The sequence below is a fragment of the Tenrec ecaudatus genome, chromosome 13 (genome assembly GCF_050624435.1).
Source record: "Tenrec ecaudatus isolate mTenEca1 chromosome 13, mTenEca1.hap1, whole genome shotgun sequence".
Taxonomy (NCBI): domain Eukaryota; kingdom Metazoa; phylum Chordata; class Mammalia; order Afrosoricida; family Tenrecidae; genus Tenrec; species Tenrec ecaudatus.
In genome coordinates this window covers 113990990-114012388 of record NC_134542.1, presented here as the reverse complement: position 1 = coordinate 114012388, position 21399 = coordinate 113990990, and the positions used below count along the sequence as shown (strand labels likewise).

At 42.9% G+C, this 21399-nt stretch overlaps 1 protein-coding gene across 2 annotated transcripts in view; it reads left to right on the top strand.

The window, feature by feature from the left end:
- Positions 1-21399, top strand: part of THSD7B (thrombospondin type 1 domain containing 7B) — a 1078590-nt gene that overhangs the window by 486715 nt on the left and 570476 nt on the right. For both annotated transcript variants that reach the window (XM_075530023.1, XM_075530024.1), the window contains exon 6: positions 11470-11625. In XM_075530023.1, coding sequence (XP_075386138.1) covers positions 11470-11625 — 156 coding nt within the window. The remainder of the gene's footprint in view (positions 1-11469; positions 11626-21399) is intronic.

Below are 21399 nucleotides of genomic sequence, written 5' to 3'. Positions count from 1 at the left end.
CTATGGAAATATGGGGGCCAGCTCTTCTCTTGGTTCAGTTATTATTCTTATAAAATCTTCATAGTTTCCCCCTAATTCCTTACATCCTTTTCTCAGCCTTTAAAAATATATAATTTATTTCAATTTTTAAAACATGCTCCTTTCTTCCAATTATTTCTCATTGGCCTTCTGGATATTTTACTGAAACTTTTGTTTTTTCTCAGCTGATTATTGCATGAGTGGAAGAATTACACAGTGATGGTAATCGCACCTACTAGAAGGTGGGCGGGCTACCGATCCACTGCCTCTCTGCCCCCGATTCAATGTTGCCATTGTGATTGCTTTGCTCTGTGGTTTGCTAGTTCAGAAAATGTCACGGAGTGAGGACAATCATGGCAATCACATTTTAATTTATTAAGATTGTCCCTAAGCTTAAATTTAAAAATACATGTAATGGTTCTAAACTAGTTTATCCACCAGAATCAGGCTTAAGTTCTCCACATCACCACAAAAATACGTACTTCGCGTCTTAATTTATTTTAACAAAAGTCACCTTTCCCCAAACACTCCCCTTGATATTTGTGAATGTCTTTGTCCTTTCTATTTTATCCTACATCAAAATGTGTTGGGAGCAGATAAAATTATGAATTGTTTTTTTTTCTAATTTTATCATATTTGTTTACTCATATGTTTTCCCAAATACCAATACACAGTGTGGAGTAGAGATAAGGGACATCGGTTTTTAAGAACATTGGCCTGTGTGTGTTATGCATTACTACTCTCGTAATTTTAGGTGAATAATTTATACTTAGCTATCATCTCTTTGCGATAGGAATCATAGTTGCACTTACCGCTGGTTCATTGTGATGGCCAAGTGAATAGTTGCATTGAGATCTTTAGCACGGTGCCCAGAAGTGCGTGGGCAGTCAATAAGCATTAGCGGTCACTGCTCACATTCATCAGTGAAATAGGCCTGTATGCTTGCTTATGGAAAAGCTAGCGTTGCTTCTGTGGGAAAACGAATCCAAAGTATGAAGGAGATGGATGCTTTTCCTAAAATGCCTTTAAAGTGCTGTGCTCCCTGATAATGGTGAGTTCTGCGCCGGTCGTCTCTGGAGATCACGCTTTTCTCCTGCCTGCCCGTCAGCCTTTCATTTTCACTCGCGGTATGACCACTTCCCCGTCTCTTGTTTGCCTCCCTTTGCTTCTCTTGCACCAGCAAGGGCATTTTTAATGTCACGAAGCTTAACATAAGCCATTTAGGCCAGTGTTGCTCTTTTCCTCCCCTCATTCCACCAATTTAGAAAAGAATTTGGGAAACAATTAGAAAGAAAGGTGAACAGAAGCCCAGAGGTGGGAAGTAACAAGGGCATGAACATAAATTAATGGAGCATCTACCTCACTATCTTCCTTCTCTAAGGACACGATCATTGGATATTATCTTGCATGAGTTTCTAAGCAAGTTTTCAGACTTCCTTAATTTCACCTTCATTTTTATTCTCAAGCCTGTTTTCCCTATGTTTGCCTGTAGTGTTTACTCTGAAGCATTAATAAAATTATTCACTGGTACACATTTTCTAATTGCCTATACGAAATGAAAGGGTTTGGGAAACTGTTTGACATGTGGCCAAATTGCACACAATTATTTCTAATTGCAGGCATTATTTTTAGATATTAAAGTCTCTGTACATACCCACTCAGCCTCCTGCCAAATTTTATCACATGGTACTCTGCCAAGAGAGTCACAATATGGCTGAAATTAAGCTTTATTAGACATAATAGGATGAAATGTGATTTGATTCTTTAAGCTACTATGAATACTTAAAGACAGATTTGCTTTTATTCTAGCCAGTGGGTTAAGAGAATAATATATTATTTTGTAAATTCCAGTAGTGAAAGGCAACTGAAGTAATGCATGAAGGTTCTTGAAGGAAAATAGCTTTATGTTAAAAATTGTAATATTATTTATCTTTCTCCTTCATCTATTTGACTTCTCCAGGCTGGAGAAAGGCCTATTTATTTTGGCGGTAAGGTGGATTGAATTTCTGCCAAGTCAGTGTACTCCCTAAATGAATATGTCAGAGGCAATATTGTTTCTCAAAAATCATTTAGAAAGTAGCATTTTTACATAAGTAGGCCCTTTCATTAGTTTTGAATTAAATTTTCACAATTGCTGTTTCTATTACGGTTGTTTCTTTGAGAGTCCTTGGACCAAGGAAGTCCTGAGTCCTTGAGTGCGAATTCCCTTTGAGGTTTTCAGAGCCTGCGTTTGATTTGGAAAACTGAAATGAATATAACTTCTTTGTCTAACTTCTTTGTGGAGGTTGATGTCACTCTGAAAAACAAATAGACCCTGTGAAATCATGGGCAGGAGAGGGTATTGCTCAGAGTGGTGCTTGGGTACCCCAGGGATAGGAAAATCAATCCAGTTGCGTGGATGGGTGGAGAGGGTGGTGTCTGAGACATAGAATCATTTTTCCTTTCCCTTAAGCTCCACCTTAAAAAAAAACATTGGCTGGGGTAAAAATTAAAACAAAGTTTACAACATCTTCAAGATACCTTTTTTTTTTTTCTGGAGAGACAAAAAGGGAGCTAAAATATTGTCTGAATTTTGAGAGACTTGCTTGGTATTTTCTGAAACAATAGATAAAAGCTAGGGTTATAATCTTCTTTGATGAGTCTTTTTTCTCTAAGCAAAATATATCCCATTTTTATAAGCTAGAAAGAGATACATGATAACTAATTATATTTCATTAAATATTGTATTCTTATGTAATTCTCTTTTTGAGGAGCTATAAAGCACTACAATTTAGAATTCACAAAATGGCCATCAAGTTAGGGAATGAAAATGTACTTTTATTGACTCTCTCTCAAGTTAACTTATTTTTCTGATAGTTTAAATTAATTTGGATTAGAGCTTGATTGAGTTTCAAAGAATAAAATGTGAAGGTACTCATTTTTCTTTACAATGGCAGTCACATACTAATGATCACAACGGGCATTTTTCTTCTAAATTACAAATCAGTTTGATTGAATTTGTATGCTCAACTGAAATCACCTCATCATTAAGGAAACTTATGAACTTTGTACAGTTCTAGAATTAAAAACAGTGTTCTGCTGTTTTACATTTAATGCCTACCAAATGCATTTTCCCCTTTGTTAATTAAAAATCTGTTCATGAAATAATACATTATTAAAGACAACTGTGAAATCATTAATAGCCAACTTTAACATTATTTGTAAGTCAGGTCAGTTTAATAATTTCACACTGTGAATGAAAAATTCCAGGTTCGGCACCAACATATTAAAACTAGCAATGACTATTTCTTTTTTTTTACGTTTTATTAGGGGTCATACAACTCTTATCACAATCCACACATATACATACATCAATTGTATAAAGCACATCTGTACATTCTTTGCCCTAATCATATCTCAAAGCATTTGCTCTCCACTTAAGCCCTCTGCATCAGGTCCTCTTTTTTTTTCCCCTCCATCCCCATTCGCCCCTCCCTCAGGAGCTCTTGATAATCCACAGATTGTTATTTTGTCATATCTTGCCCTATCCAGAGTTTCCCTTCCACCCCTTCTCTGCCGTCCATCTCCCAGGGAGGAGGTCACATGTGGATCCTTTTAATCAGTTCCCCCTTTCCAACCCACTCACCCTCCACTCTCCCAGCCTTGCCCCTCACACTCCTGGTCCTGAAGGTATCATCCACCCTGGATTCCCTGTGCCTCCAGCTCTCATATGCACCAGTGTACAATCTCTGCCCTATCCAGTCCTGCAAGGTAGAATTCAGATCATGGTAGTTGGGTGGAGGAAGCATCCAGGATCTGGGGGAAAGCTGTGTTCTTCATCGGTACTACATCGCACCCTGACTGACCCGTCTCCTCTCCTAAACCCCTCTGTGAGGGGAATCTCCAGTGGTCGACACTTGGGCCTCGGGTCTCCACTCTGCACTTCCCCCTTCTTTCACTATGGTATGTGTGTGTGTGTGTGTATACACACACACACAGACATATACATACACACACACATATATATATATATATATATTCTTTTTTTTTTTTGCATGATGCCTTATACCTGGTCCCTTTGGCACCTTGTGATCGCACCGGCTGGTGTGCTTCTTCCATGTGGGCTTTTTTGCTTCTGTGCTAGATGGCTGGTTGTTCACCTTCAAGCCTTTAAGACCCCAGACACTATATCTTTCGATAGCCAGGCACCATCAGCTTTCTTCGCCACATTTGCTTATGCACCCATTTGTCTTCGGCGATCACATCATGGAGGTGTGCAGCCAATGATATGATTTTTTGTTTTTTGATGCCTGATAACTGATCCCTTTGGGACCACGTGATCACACAAGTTGGGGTGTTCTTCCATGTGTGCTTTGTTGCTTCTGAGCTAGATGGCCACTTGTTTATCTCCAAGCCTTTAAGACCCCAGTCACTATCTCTTTTGATAGCCGGGCACCATCAGCTTTCTTCACCACATTTACTTGTTCACCCACTTTGGCTTCAGCAGTTGTGTCGGGAGAGTGAGCATCATAGAGTGCAAATTTAATAAAAGAAAGTATTCATGCATTGAGGGAGTGCTTGAGTAGAGGCCCAAGGTCCTTCCGCCATCTTAGTACTAAACCCAAAATATAGACATATAGATCTATTTTCCCATCCTCATATATATATATTTGCATGTACATGTCTTTGTCTAGACCTCCATAAATGCCCCTTGACTCCCAGCTCCTTCCTCCATCTCCCTTGACTTTCCTCCTGCCCCACTACCATGCTCTGTCCCCACCTGGGCTACAGCTATACCTCTTCTCTATACAGCCTTACCCTTGATCATTCCCCACCAGGCCTGCTACTCCCCCCTCACTACCATATTGGGTCCCATGTTGTTCCCTTGTCCCTGTGTTTTTTTTACACCACTTCCTTACAATCACCTACAATACTGCACTATATTCTCCAGCATTTGGAAAGATGCTGCTCCCTAGTGATCCAGTGTATTTAAGATATAAGTTATTGGGCTCCTTAATACTTTGGGTCAGTATGGAGACTATGATAATTAAATAAACTGTAAGGGCTTGGATAAATGTTTATCTGTCCAGGCAGTTGGTGAATACACATGAGTTCGTTTATTGTGCCAACCTGGCTGAGAAACACATGTGGGGTTAATTGAAGGGTGGAGGGATAAATGGCTCAGTGAGCCTTACCTTTCTAGTTCTGGGGTCTCTTGTTTTCTGATGGCCAGACCAGGGTGCAGCTTCCCTAGCCAGTTCCCTGCTTTAGCTGACAAGGCTCACTTCCTGCAAGACATCCCCAAGGAGAAGCCACAGGGATCTACCCCAATGCAGCCCTGGGTGCTGTAGCAGCCATGTGGAGACCCCTGCCAGAGCTGAGATGCTTACATGTTCACTGATTCAGCTTTCCTTCTGCAGTTGACGTCACAGTGTGTGTTTTGTGAGATGGAGGAGGACTTTGTGGATTGGTGTCGGACATATGGGCTAATGTTGGACTTGTGGGCTTGGGCAGAACTGGGTTGGGATGTTTAATCTTTATATAAAATTCCCTCTCATGCATGAGTTTCTGTAGATATGTTTCTCTAAAATACCAGACTAACACAACATGAATGACAGGAAGGCTTCAAGGACCCATGGTCTACAGGCAACCAGAGAAAGTAGAATGAACACAGGTGGGCATTGAGGAGGCACATTGATTTCAGCAAGGATTCAATGTATTTGTTAGTTCATAGAAATAAAACCATTTAAGCCGGTGGATTCAGAGACAGCAAAGCAGATGAGTAAAAAAGCAACACATCCTTACTGCAAAGAATAAGACTAGACTTTGTCAAATAAAATAAAATTAAATTTAATTTTAAAAGACTAGACTTTGTCAAGGATAAAGAGTAATGTAGTAAAAAGTAAACTCCTTTGACAGACCAACGCTTGTCACTCAAATAATAGCCCCTGTTGCTCTTTTCCTAACGGGCCTCTGTGCTCATTGAGAAAAAAACAAAGGAAGAAAACTTGCTGGGATGTAGAGTCTGACTCATGGTGACTCCATGTGTCTGAAATCAGTTTAATGACTATTTGTTGGTGATTTTGTTTTTTGCTTTTTTTCTCAATTAGATCACTAGCTTTGTCTTCTGAAGTGCTTCTGGGTGGACTCACTGACTCAGCCTTTTGGTTTGAAGTGGAAATCATTAACTCTTTGGACTAAAATAGCCACTTGAAATGAAATAGATTTTGGTTTTAATCCTTAGGAGCCTTGGGGTGTAGTGGTTAGCATTGTGCAGCAACCCATGGGGTGGACAGTTCAAAACCACCAGAAGCCCCTTGGGAGAAATACTGGACTTTCTACTCCTGTAAACAGTTACACTGTCAGAAAACCAAAATTGGGGGAGGGGAGGTCACTATGAGTGGACATTGACTCAACCGATGTCAGTGAGGCCCTAATCCTTGGGAAAGCCAGAGCTCTTAATTTTTGCAACTTCAAAGAAGGCCTTGGTTTGTCCCTGAAAAATGACCTTCAGGCTTCCTGGGTACCTAGGATCTTTGACTGCCTCTAGTGTTATCCGTAAACGAGTATCCTTCATATAAAAGACCTCTTCTGCCCCAGCTGAAGCCTTCCTTCCATAGAAGGAAAACCAGGTAGAACAGGAAGGTGGCAATGGGACAGCTGGTTGGTATGTGGTGGACAGTCAGCTTTGCTTGGTTGGTATTGCTGAATAAGTTTGGAGAAGCCACCAAGGTCTTTGGACCGCAGTTTTCGATAAGATTGATTAATTGGATTAGATGACCTCTGAAACTCCCTTCTATCTCTACCTGTCAATAAGCCTAGAAATATCCTGTGTTCACTATTCTCAGGGAGACAACTACCTAAGTGGTCTGAAGCTGGTAAGTGCTTTTGTGACTTACTTATGATTTATTTCTAGAGCAAATGTAGCCTGGGGGGTCTGTGATCGAGAAAGCTTGACCTAAGCCCATTGATTCAGTGTCTAAATGAAGCATCTTGGACATGTCGCCTGGGACGGGAGGAATTTATTGTAATGGATTAAGATCCTCTCTCTGTCAGAGCAGCAGGTTCTAAGGAACCATGACTGCTCTGACAAATGGCCTCCCCCAGCTACCAGACCCCCAGCTTTATCACTTAGCAGCCTCCAGGGAAGACCTGCCTTGCACTTCTCCAGCAACTATGCCCCTTTCTACTTTCAACTTTGTCTTAGGAGTGTCATCCGCCTTAATGTTCAATAACCTAATTAACCATTCATTGGTTTACTCAAGGGGGAGTGGGCAACTCAGGTGACTAACCGTCACCGCTCCCTAAGAACTCTCCAGAGCCCTCCAAAATAAACACATAGGTATCATACCGATGTAAAAGCCATGTTTGCACAAATGCAGCTTAGGAGAATTCCTCAGCCTCGATCCCACTGCACCGCCAGCCCACAGCCTGGCCTACACTCACACGCTGAGCTTCCAGTGGGATTTGATGCAGGCCTCCTGGGCTTCTGGGAAGTCTGACGGTGCAGCAGTTTCAGTTCTACAGTACAGTCTCACAGACAGGTTCGGTGTCAGGGACTCAGCTGGGATTTGGGACTAAAAGGAGGATGGTATCTATTCATGAACACTTGTCTGAGTTTCACTCTGAGTTAACGCTTGTCTGTTTTTAGGAAATGACAGTGACTAGTGAAGGACTAGGTGGGGTTTGGTGGCCTGGAGGGTTACAAGTTGGGGTTACAATGCCAACATTTTTAACCCCCAGCCGCATCTTTCTTCCCCTGGAAAGATTTATAGTGTCCAATACAGACAGGGGAACCTCTACCCTGCTCTCTAAGGTCTCTCTGAGTTGGCCTGACTCAGTGGTAGTCAGTTTTGGTTTTGAGAGGACTAGCAGCAATTGCCCATTGCAACTCTTGTCAATAAGGCTTATAGACTTGTAGACAATTAGTTCTGGGATTCCTGGGTGCACACTGCAATAGCCACCCATGAGTGTCCATGTGCTGATTGCCTTGCTCTGTGACTTCAGCACTGAGAACAATGCTATCATATGGAAATCACTCAATAGACGCAGACGCACAACTGATAGAAGACCATGTAGACTGGAGAGAGTGCCTGCAATCAGATCCTCAGTACACTGTCACTAGCCTGGATTTGGACAAGCACGTTAGCATTTCTGCACCTCAATTTAAAACTAGGGATACAAATATATATATATGTGCATCTGTATATATAAATACATATATATATATACACACACATATATATATCAAAGGGGAATTTCAGAAGTTAAATACATAAATGTGAATAAGATTCTTACCACTAACACATTCTCTAAATGTTTATTATTTACCTAGACATCCACTCCCTGATTCCACTCAGCAGCCCTACCGGGCAGGGTAGAGTGGGGCTCTGTGGGTTTGCAAAGGTGTAATTCTTCAAAGGTGTAGGAAGCCTCATCCTGGCCCACAGATCTGACTCTGGTTTCAAACAGCCACCGTGATAGCAGCCCAATGTGTAACCTACTACCCTTTGGTGGCTCCTATAAATAGATCCATTTTTATGGCCCGTTTCCATTTCTATCTTCACTGAGGTTTTGTTTTGGGAAATACAGTATGTGCTAAAAACACAAGCCAACTGATATGGAGCTGTGTCCAAAGAGTCTTCTGCCATAAGTCCTGCAGCAGGGCGGCTTTCGACATTCACACCGTGTGAAAGCACTTTTTTTTTTTTCGGTCTTAGTTTTTTTTTTTTTTTTTCCCCTTTTCTTTTTTTACATTTTATTAGGGACTCATACAACTCTCATCACAGTCCATACATATACATACATCAATTGTGTAAAGCACATCCATACATTCCCCGCCCCAATCATTCTCAAAGCATTTGCTCTCCACTTAAGCCCTTTGCATCAGGTCCTCTTTTTTTTTCCCCTCCCTCCCCGCTCCCCTCTCCCTCATGTGCCCTTTGTAATTTATACATCGTTATTTTGTCATATCTTGCTCTATCCGGAGTCTCCCTTCCCCCACTTCTCTGCCGTCCCTCTCCCAGGGAGGAGGTCACATGTGGATCCCTGTAATCAGTTCCCCCTTTCCAACCCACTCACCCTACACTTTCCCACTTCTTTCCATCAACGCCATTGATGCTATGGCTCAGTGTTCTGGACCCCGAGTGCTTTGAAAGCAGACGCTATCTAAGACAGCTTGATTTGCTGTGCTAAGCAATGACCACATGCCCATAGGTGCAAGGTTTGGACGTTAATGAGCACCCAAACACCATCATGGCTCCGTGGGTCAGGTCCAAACCTTCACAGGACAACATGGAATCTCCAAATTGTTCTAATCACAGGCACTTCCTAGAACAACACTTGACATTGAAGAGCGCTTTGGTTTACAATCCCAGACACCACTGCTCCTGCCAGAGAAGTACATCCGGCACACTACAATGACTGAAAGATCGCACTTTTCAAGGACACACCTACGTTCCAATCATAATTTTCAGACTGAAAAGTTCCTAATAGTTCTCAAGAAAAAACTCAAGCAAACTCTCTGTCATCCAGTCAGTGCTGAGACCGTAACTACTGAAGGCTGTAGAAAGCCGTCTTTCTCCCGAAGGAGCTACCGTGGTTTCAAACTGCCGGTCATGAGGCTTGCCGCCCAACGCACGACCACGATACCACCGGGGCTCCCTAATATCCTCTTTGTGTGCTGTTTTTGTTGTTGTTTTTAATTTTTTTGGTCATTTGCTGTTCCTGAACAGCTAAGCAACCCCAATAGTTCATGTGACTATTTCTCTCTCTCCTCTCTTGATTTACCCAGTGAACACCTGCTTTGTGTGTTTGGCCCTTCTGACCTTTCACAGCTGTGCGCGGCAGCCTCACAGCTTCATTTGCTGCTGGCCCTGCCCACTGCCTCTGGGCCGGCCCCGCCTCCTTTTGACCGCCCCCTCATCTGACCGCCCCCTCATCTGACCGCCCCCTCATCCCAGCCGCCCCTGCTGCTGCTCTTCCACCTCCAGATGGGATAGCTGGGCCCTGGGTCTTTCTCTTCCCCTCGGCCTGGTGCTCAGCCATCTACATTTATTTTGTCAGCTTTCCTTCGCCCCCCCCCACCCGCCTTTCATTTGAAGGCAAATCAAATCCTTCTTTTGCGATGGAAATGGTTGTAAATAAAGGGCTACTCCCAGTTCACTCCCAGAGAACCCGAGCAGCATCCTTTTCTATTAAAACTTGTTTCCCGTGAGTCCTAAGGGTTTGGAGATAGGATTTTGTGGTTGTTGTAGGTGATGGTTAGATTTCTGGTAGAAGTCCCGCTATTCTTGGCTGTACTTCCTGTCACCTCTACCAGACTTCCCCAGCATGCACCTGTCTCACCACTTCAGACTCCTACTCCACGATCTGGCTTGAAGCCATTTCTAATAGGCTTATCTAGATAGGAAGAAACATAGAAAGTAATTAAAAGAGAGGGAGCTTGAAGAATTCCATGGGGGAAATTCCGTGTCTCTTAACTCCACTTTTCCATGAACTTTTGGAAATAGTTCCTATAAGCTACTTGATTTTTTAAAAAAAATTAACGAATCACCCTGGCTGGATCACAAGCCAGTTTAATCCCAGACCGTCAATGATGTCAAATCCGACGAAGCATCCATGGATTGACTGTGCAAGCCACTCACTTATTTGCTTGGCTTTCTTCTTATTGTATAGTTTTCTGATGCTGCTGTTCTAGTTCCTCTGATGCCTCTGTCCCTTATAAGGGCAGAGATCACACCTTCTTCATCTTGATGTTTTCTCCACGGCCAGGACGGACGTACATACAAAGGGGTGAGCTTGTTCAATGCCATTGGCAGTGTTTTCTTCCTCAAATACACCAGGCCTGGCTGTGGCTGCATCTTTGGGAGAGGGTACAGGGTTTTATTTGGCTGTTGCCCTGGGCAACTCAGTCTCTGCCTTACACTTTCAGGCAGTGTGCCTGGGTTAGTCCTGCAGTCACAGGTTCTCATTTCCCTTCTTGTTCTGAGAACCATTTCTCTTCATGTGAGGGAGACCTCCACCCCTCAGGGGAGTCGCTGCAGTAGATTGCTTATGCTAAACACCTCACCTCGGGGGGTTCGATTTTGATTTCTCCACAGTCATCCAGTCATTTATATAGTCCAGATACACTCATTTGGAAACTTCACAAAGACGTTTAATTTCTTTTTCAGTCATAACTCTAGAAAATTTGTATCCATGATACTTTGTCCTCTCTTGGAGTTCAAGGAAAATACTATGAAATAGGAAACTCAAGTGCACACCCTTTATCACTGTCATTTTTTTCTCCTTTCCTCACCCAAAATACTAATGCGGAAGCACTGAGTATTTGAGAGTGTTGATGTTTGCTTGGTTGCCTTTTTTAAAGGCCTTAAAGGTGGTGTGGGAAAAAAAACACACAGGCAAAAAGAGAGGAACATTGGCACGGTTGTCCAGAGAATGTCACATGATGACTCTTTTTCTGTTCTGCAGTCTCTAGACCTGTGGAGAAGACATTGTGCTTGGGACCTGCCCCTTTGGCCTCTCAGCTCTGCAGCATCCCCTGCTCTACTGACTGCATCGTCTCTTCCTGGTCAGCCTGGGGCCTGTGCACCCCCGAAAGCTGCAGAGACCCTCCGGGGAGGAAAGGTGAGTTCCGTTCACCATTGCTGCCCACCTCACCTCCTGTCAGTGGGTGCACGTGTGTGCTTGGATCTAAGCAGCTGATGAAACCTGCTTAAGAAACTATCTGTTTACAAATGTACATAAGCAGCTCAAGCTAGACTGTATTCATTTGTTATGGAAGCAAGTAGAGATGTTTCTACAGAGCCCCAAGTCCAACCCTTTTAGAACATCCGATTAGGCTCATAGCTAGTGCAATGATGGGTACACATGTAGTAATGTAGTATTTTCTACAAATTCCTGTGGACACATACACATCCATACTGAACAAATTAAACATCAACTGAGTGGAATATAACTGCTTTGAACATATATCTATATCTATATCTATATCTATATCTATATCTATATCTATATCTATATCTATATCTATATCTATATCTATATCTATATCTATATCTATATCTATCTATATCTATATCATCTATTCTATATCTATATATTCTGATTTTTACATGCTCAATTTAGTTGTATGTTCCATGAGGGGCATGATGTACATTGTTAACTTTATTACCTCCTTCCCCCCTACACACACACTTAGGCTATTGGTAAAAATTTCAAACTCGTTAACTCCATGTACCTATGTAACTTCATGCATCATTTAGTATTGCTTTCTCTTGCTTTTCGTGCATGGTCCTCACCAAATACTCATTTTGGGTGGCCACCTTTTGCCTCCGGTCACCAACCTTCAAGGTTTCTTGACATTATTTCCCCGTAAGTGGCAGTGCCGAAAGGAAATATTGTCTTTGCTAAGGGAAATGAGGTCCAAGGGCATCCAAAACGTAGGTTGGGTTTGCCAGGTCTTGATCCCATTTGCTACATGCAACATAAACATGAATAAATGAATGACTAAGGGTTTAATGATGCAACGCTACAGTTCCCCGCTCTCATTAATGTTGTGTTCAAAACACGCATATTTTAGTTGTTCCTGGAGTGCTCACATGCTTACTTATGTACACCCCGGTTCACATGCATCTGCCCCTTGACTCTTTTGTTCTGGGTTAGAAGAGATATAGTGAGTCTCTGACAGAAGAAGCTACCTGACAGTGTTTTCAAGTTCTAGAAGTCTGAATCTCAACAGAAACTAGAGGCGACCTATGACATGCCTTTATTTGTCATACAACCAGAATGTTCTAGGCCCCTTCTGCTTATGGGCATACCGAACTCTTATTAATATTCGTATTCACAATTTATGGCCTTGCCATCCACACGCATGTAAGCAAATCATGTAAGCCTCTTGTAATTGCTTATGGGGTTCTTTGTGCCTACTTATGAGTGCTTAGATCTGCTCCTCCGCATTCTATGTCTGGCACTCCTGTTGAAGGTCATTGTCTAGAAAATCACTCCAGGCTGTACTTGGGTGTCCTCTAGTTACAGCAGTCACTGTCCACGCGGACGCAACGTAGCGCTATAAAGAATTGCCTCTCTTTGTTTTCAAAGATGTAGAATACGCAGCATTCCAAGTGGCCTTATAGCATTCAGAATTATTTTGGATGTAAGTGAAAAAAACTGAACTCATCCTGTTTTAAGCCCAAAGAAAGGAATTTATTCATTTGTGTCCTGAACATAGAAGGGAAGGTTGAACTGTACCCCATATTATAAATGGAGCCTTCAATCTATTTCTGTCATTTTTCCTCAATCTTTAAAATTAGCTGTTCCTCCATCTCTTGGTTCTACTTTCCTCTGTATTAGACTCTTTTTGAAACATCCAGTGGAACCCAACACGGATTTTTAATTTAGACTGTAAATACAGTAAGTAGGAATATCTCTCCCATTGTTCCAGGACAATCCCTAGAGACGAATCTTATCATTCTGTGCTATGTGCTTGAACTAGTCACTCAGACTGTGGGTTTGGTGCTTTGATCAGCTTGGTCTTGGCATCTGACTGCCACGTGCATCTTGAGAGGGACTATTATGGGATCCTCTTAAGCACCAGCCTTCCTTGGCTGATTTCTTCTGTAAGCCTAAATAAGGTTGGATCAAAGTATATGTTGAGTCTCAATGTTAGTCGACCAGCCATTTTTCTGGTCTGTACCACATTCCAAACAAAGATGTTACCTTTAGTCCTTCTGGCTTGGGGCTTGCCCATATTGGTCAGTGATTTCCCCTGCCCTGGAGAGCACGTGAGTGAGCTGACCGAGCAAACACAGAATGGGTTGTGAGCTCCATCTCAGCCTCCCTGCATTTGCCTTTGTGGGGAGAGAGGAAGAAGACTGCAGTTGGGTGAGAGAGAGTGGGTACAGCCAGTTACAGTTTGAGAACATGAGGTGACTGGTGTGTGTGTGTGTTCTCTAAATAAACACCATCTTTGTATTTGGAGAAGGTGTGGATTAAGTAGTAGCACCCCTTAAGCCATCCTCAGAGATTAGGGGTGTGATGGATTGATGAAATTTGATTTGTTTTCTAGGGCCCATTCAACACAAAACAAAACAAAACCCTCTTGCTATCCAGGTGATTCTGCTCATGGTGACTCTACATGTCTCAGAATGGGACTGCTGCACAGGGATTTCACACGTTGACTTTGGGAAGCCAGTTGTCAGATCTTTTGTTCTGAGGCCCCTCTGCATGCATTTGAACCACTAACCTTTTGGTTAGTAGTTGAGCGCTTAACCTTTTGCACCACCCAGGGACTTGGACATGGCCCAGGTCAAGGCTAAATGATCGACCTGGGGTTCTCTGTGATCACAGACTGGAAAGTCTGTCACTACCATGATTTGTTATTCCGATCTGGAAGTTGGCTGTTTGGCAAATGCCTCCCCAGAGCAGAGAGAATTTAGATTTTTAGAGTTTTAATAAAAACTTGCTAGGCCCACCTGCCTATAATTCCTCGTGGGAAGTATAAAGCATGAGATTGGCCCTCGAGGGCAATGATATTTTGCCTACAAGGAGTGTAGACATGTTACGATGATGCTGAGTAATCTCGTTATTGTTACTGATTTGTGGACCTGAGGTCCGAGATGCTCTCTGTCTTGGCCATGATTCTACCGGGAATTTCAGCAGTCAGGGTCTGGCGCAAATGAAATGTAGTGTACAATTGCACGGAGGCCGGGGATCTCGGGCGATTCAGCAGCAAAAAGACTGGAATTTAGACCAGAGTGTAGTGTCACCGTTGAATCCTCTACCCTAAAGAAACACAGTGAAGCTACTCGCGGAAATCTAGGCCCTTCATGCATTCCAAGATATGGAGCCCCCTTTGGCTCTGCTGCTGTCTGTTACTGTTCGTTCAGGGTGACCGCAGCTGCGCAGTTGTCCTCTTCCCTATGGTTCTCAGGGCTGTGGCCTCTCAGAATTAAGTCACCAGCACTTGCCCCGTGGTGCTACCTGGTGACCCGTGTATACGGAGGTGTAGGATGGGAGGTGAGAGCAAGTAAATGAAAATGAATAGAAAGTAATGTGGAAAGTCAGGGTGATTAACCTGATGTCACCATTAGTCCCATCCCTCAATCTCTGTTACTGCCTTCACATGGTCACCCCCCATAAATGAACAGTAAAAGGGAATCAGAAAGCAGGCAATGTTTTATTACCTTACAGAAGAAATCAGTGATTATATAAATTCACTTCCCGTTGCTGCTCTTCTTGACCAGACACCTTTGAGTCAGGACTCATATAGAGCAGCGGTTCTCACCCTGCCTCATGCCGCCACGACCCTGTCATACGGGTTATTCATGTGGTGGCGACCCCTAACCATCAAATTATGTCCTTTGCTACTTCATCACTGTAATTTTGCTACTGTTATGAATCATTTGGCCCCTGTGAAAGAGTCGCTCGACCCCCAACAAGATTGCGACCCCCACAGGTTGAGAACCACTGATGTGCCGAGCGTGGCTGTCAGCTAGTCCGTTCTTTTGACATGGTGCTGCGCTACACAGCTGGTGTATGCAGTCTCCCAAGCATTCCATCGCTCTGACAGGGGAACAGGGAAGCCTGTGCTCAGCTGGGAAGTCCCATCAAGTGAAGCTGGGACTCATTTCAGGGCCATTTAAGTAGATGAAGTTTTATCTCTGCGGCCTCCCCAGAGAGGTATAATTACAGACACATGAAAGAGAAATCACTGGAAAGCGTGCACACAACTCCACAGCTAGAGAGCATTCGTTGTTAAAGAACTTTTTTTTCATTGTGATTTAGGTGAGCACTTAAATGTGGATCATTAGTTTTGTGTCCCATGATGGCTTCACATTTTGTTTGGAGCCATCCATTTCCACTCCTTCAGAGTGCCATTGCGTGCTCCACTCACTGCCCCTGCTTGCTATGTTCACTCCTTCCCCAACCCTCTGCCCTTGTAAATGTCACCCTTTTGACAGTCACTGTTCCAACAGGGGGAGAATTCAGGTTTACACGTGAAGGTTGACTAAGCCTTAGCCTTGTGGGATCCTACCGATCTCTGTCTAAACAAAGAACCTGGTATCTTTCCTGTTTCTGAGTTCTGGTCCACATTTGTCTCCCACTCCACCCAGAACCTTCTAATGAGATTCCTTTTCAGAGCAGTTGGAAGTGGCAGCTGGGCACCTTCTCATCCTGGTCTGACTGTGGGCATCTGATGTTTACATGGTGCGTTGCTCTGTGGCACTGATTGTTTCTTCAGATCTTTAATCACTATGCTTCTCTGCACAGGGTCCCTTCAATGGCTCCTCTTGGTCTTTTAAGACTCTGGTTGCTACTCATCAGATACGGTCCCAAGTCCCCAGGTCAAGCATTTAAAATGATTACTTTTGTACATAGCCATATTATTTTGATATTCTTGTCCCTTTCAGAGATCCATCAGAAAGGACTTGTGATAAAAAGGAATTTCATGGAGTGCTTCTAGAGAAATAAAATAATAAATATGGCTTCTTAAATTGCCTCTCCAACCTGATTAGTCTTAACAGCACTAGTAATGCTACTTCAACACCCCACTCTCAGTACCAAAATGTGTTAGACAGGGTTCTCTGGATAGACAAAACCAGATTGCTAGTATATATATATATATATATAAAGATAGATAGATAACACAAGAAATGAAGTGCTAAATTATATACATACATATATATATATATATATAAAACACAAGAAATGAACAGTTAAATTATAAAGCAGTACAAAGGGCTCAGTACAACTCACTCCCCTGAGAGAGTTGTGAGACTCTGGAAGTCCTTTAAGTCATGAAGGCTTCCAGGTAGTCCTCTGTAGAGAGAGCTAGGCTATATATACACAGGCAGCAAACAGCAAGGTAGGTCACCAACTGTCAGCCAGCGCACCAAGCGTCGGTCCCCAGCTCCAGAGATGTACATTCCAATCGTGTAGGCTTAAAGGGACTTCAACTTACAGCAATACAGTCCACTGGCTAGGATGTCCCACAGGTTGTGTTGCCTCTAAATTGAGACATAGAACATGCAAGGCAGCCGCACACTGGTCTAATGATCAAAGAGCGAGAGACAAGAAAGGCGAGGCTCACCGAGCCATTTATCTCTCTTCCCTTCAATTAATCCCACTTGTGTTTATCAGCCAGGCTGGCACAATAAAATGCCTCACTTTCTTATGCAGAATCACAAGAGATGCAGGTGAACGTGCTAGGATTTCGGGGACTGGCTTCCCTTCTCCTATCAATTTCCTTGTCATGACCATGACACCTATTATCCTAAAACATCCCCTTGGGAATGTTTTCAAATCAAAACATGCTTGAACATAGATTTTCTTCTATGTTCTGAAACAAATCAATACCACACATTGAAGTAAGAAAATACAAATTTTGGATCTGTTATAATAAACATTGAGGGGGGGGGGCTCATTTCCCATCCTTGTCTGCTAGATCGGATCCACCTATACTGCAGACTATATAAAATCAATTTGCTTTGTCGTAGATAATATGTATGCTGAGGCATTTATTTCCTTTTCCACTATTCCCTCCGCCTAAGTTTGTGCATGTACTCTTCCAATTAATGTTTATTCTATTTTCTCTATTCACAACAAGGTGTAAACCAGTAGTGGTGATTTAAAGTGCTACCCCTGGAAGGATGGGAGTGGGTTTCTAAAGACTTGAAACCAGAATTTCCAGGCCATTCAGGTGTTTTAACCTGGAGTTTTAACTCACCCTCATGGACCAGAAGAAATGCAGAGCAAATGGAATACTTCAAATGGAATAAGCCAATCAATCACAAAGGGAAAAGTACTGCATGATTCAACTTCTATGGGGTGCAAAGAGCAGGATAGAAAATGAAGTTTACTGGTGGGCACCAAGAGCAGATAGAAGGTAGAGGCAGATAGAGGAATTGGGACTCAATACATAACGTAGGCGACTCTGATCTCTTCTAAAAGTGATGGAAAATGTTTGAACAGATAATGAAAATGGTTGCATTACATGATCAATAAAATTCATGTCACGGAACTTTACAAAGAATGTTGAAATGAGAAACACTTTATAATAAATAAAAGATGGAGTCAATGCCTGCCATCTATGTTTAACCTGCTGGAAATTTCTTCAAGCTATCTCAGTGGAGTTGGTGCTAAAAGGTGTGGCTTATGAATAGTCGTGCGAAAGCTCATGTAGATATTTCTGGATCACTAATATGCAGGAAAACAGGATTCACCTGAGAGTAGGCCTACTAGGTTGGGTTCTTCCACGGCTTCCCGTCAAAACCACTATTCACTCTTCTGCCATCCGTACTTCATCGCTTTTCTTTGTTTAACTCCCAGTTTCATCTTTTCTGATTATATTCCACAAGGAGTCCCTGGGTAACAAAACGTGCTCAAGTACAAGCTGAAAGGTTGTCGTGCTTGGCTCTCTTCCTCTCAAGGTTTATTATAGCCTTGGACCCGATGGAGCAATCCAACTCTTCCTACTTGGGGTTGCCATGAGTTTGACTTACCTCTAGGACAGCTAACAACGACAACTATTTCAAATAGACTGTATGCTAAACCCAAACCCGAGCTCACAGAAAAATCTCTGAAATACTAGGATTTGAGGAAAAATTCTGTAAGTGCTTGCTCATTTGGCTGATACTCAGCAGAAGACAGATGAGGCCTTCTACTCTCAGACAGAGTCACAGTCTCAGAAACCCACAGTGACAGTTTGTGGGTCGTTATGAGTCAGAATCCTTGGGTCGAGTCAGAATCCACTTGAGGGAAACGAGTAAAGTCAAGTGTTTAAAATGGATTAACATAATTCCCGCTACCTTGTGCACACAAGTTTGCAATCCAGTCTGTGCATCGTTAGTTAAATGGCCTATTTCAAACAATATTCTACTTTCTCCCCCAGGCTTTGTTCATGGCAGTGGCCACATAGAACTCACACAGTACTCACAACTATAGAGTTTCTTGTGGAAACGAACAGGTTACAATTCAGTGAGAAATGCTCAGGAGGCAGTTGTTCAGTCAGGGCAGGCAGGTTACAAAGTTCTTTCAGGGCGGCAAATAAATGCTCAAAGAGCCCCCACTCCATTGTAAACCTCAATCCAAAGGCGTGCAGCTCCAGCTCTGGGGGACAGCTAACTCACCTCCCTGGATTTAGTGCCCAGAAGCACTCCACTCCCCATGCCAGCCTCCTACCCCAGAGCACGCAGCTGTACTTGCTCTTCTGGTTGAGAAGTCCCCTGTTCTTGTCAAGCTCTGGCTTCTGGTTCTGCTGCTCCTCTGCCATGCCTGGGGCGTCGCAGCTGCCTTCTGGATTGCGAGATTCTCTGTGCAAGGATATCAGGGTCCAGGGAATGCACTCCTCTCCTGGCTCTTGCTGGAAATAAGAGTCCTGTTCCTGCTTCTCCGGTGGCTCATTTTATACCCAGCAGGATGACACACACCATAAATCCAGTTAACAAGCACTCACAACTGAATCCTTCCCCCACCTTCATGTCCAGCCCCATCAAGATAGGCTGTACAGAGACTGTCGCTAGATGAGCTAAATTAAACGATTCATTGCCCCTGTAATTTAATAAAACATTTCATTCAGGCCTGTTCATTTTGGTAAAGTAGGGCTAGCACACATGGGAGATACCTGAGTTGACTTTAACTTCTTTCATGTGAGGAGGTAATAGCTCAGAAAGAGCTCAACTGAAGTCCATAAACATCCATTTAATTAGTTAACGTGTCTTTGGAGAAGTAATTATCACTTAGTCTCATGAGGGCACTTCAAAAAGTTCATGATGAAATTGAATTAAAATATAAAGGAATCGTTCCCTGACATTTCTGAAGTCCTCTCATCAGGTTGCTAATAAAAAGGACTTGACTTCAGGGCATTCCTAAAAGTATCAACAGCAAAATGTGAGCTATGGAGTCGTTTTGAAGATGTATTAATTTTGGATGAGGTAAATAGATGAGCTGTCCTAGTCCTGATGGAAGGTAGATACTTACTTAATGCCTCTGGCCTATTCCTTGTTATGCTCTCTGAAGAACACACATATATTTTCTTACTCCTGTGACTCCCCACAGAACAGGGCAGTGACCTGCACAGAGTAGTTGCTTTTTACTGAGTGGTGCTGCCTGATTACGTAGCTTGGTAGTATCACAGTTAGTGCATTTGATTATTAAAAGTAAAGTTGGAGGTGTGAGACATCCAAAGACACCTTGATAGAAAGACCTGGTGATCAACTTTGGGAAAACCAGCCAGTGAAACCACCATGAGGTTCCTGTCTACTCAGAGCTGTGGGGTGGGCCATGAGTCAGATTTGTTGACTTGAGAGCAACTGGCGTACTATCTGATTAATATGGAATTCAATAGAAGTAGAAGATTGTCGGAGCTCAGTGACTTTGGACATGGCTGCTATGCTTCCTTTAGGAGAGATGCACGTTGGGGAAGCCCCAGGCTATTGCAGTTATCAATGCCAGTGTGTGGCTTAAGTCATGTGCTAGCAAGAGAATCCAGAGTTTTTGTTTTAGGCTGAGCTGGTGCTGTGATTTGATGCTAAGCAGAGTCAGGACAGGGGCACCACCAAGGAAGGACTGAAGGATTTTGTTGACTGAGAAGATGCAGTCTATTAATTTATGGTGAGCTGGATGCAACTAGGTTTTATAGAGAGGACACTGCACATGCCCCTCGATCACATCATGTGCCTTGCCACAGGACATCCCAACATCTCACAATAAAGACTGCTAAGTTTTCTGGCTTAACTGTGAGCCTCTCCAAACAATATAAATAGGCGTTGTGTAGTTCCAGACCACATTTTATTTACACAAATATGTTCTAAAAAATAAGCACAAATATAAGGAAATTAGTAAATGACTTATTGATATTGTGTGTGAGAATAGAGGTCACTCCAGTTTATGGCAGGAGAGCTCACGGTGCTCATGAGGGGGAGTTTAATGTGCTCTCTCTTTCTCTTTCCCAAGAGGCCAAGGAAGGGGGCACGTTCCCAATAGTCCAAGGAAAGGGGACTACTTCATAAAGACAGGAAGATGTGTCGAAGGGCAGACCACACATGTGTGCGAGAGACACACACACACAGGGAGGGGGAAAGGAGAGGGAAAGAGAAAAGAAAGAGATGTTGAAATGTATTGCTCTGGGGTTCTAGTTCGTACATGCATTGGTTTTTCCGCACAACAAAGTGTTTGCACACGTCTCTGTGTTCAGGACATGGCTGAAGACACGTTCTCACAGTAATACCATTGCCTAGGTCTTGGTAGATAGTTTTAACCAAAAAAAACAAAACAAAACAAAAAAAACCCAAGTCCAATCAAAACAGCAGCTTCCCAGAGATCTACTGGGCCAGTTAAATGAAAAGACAGAGGCATAACCTCTGAGGGCTAAGGTGTTTTTTGGTGATCTCTGCTGATGTT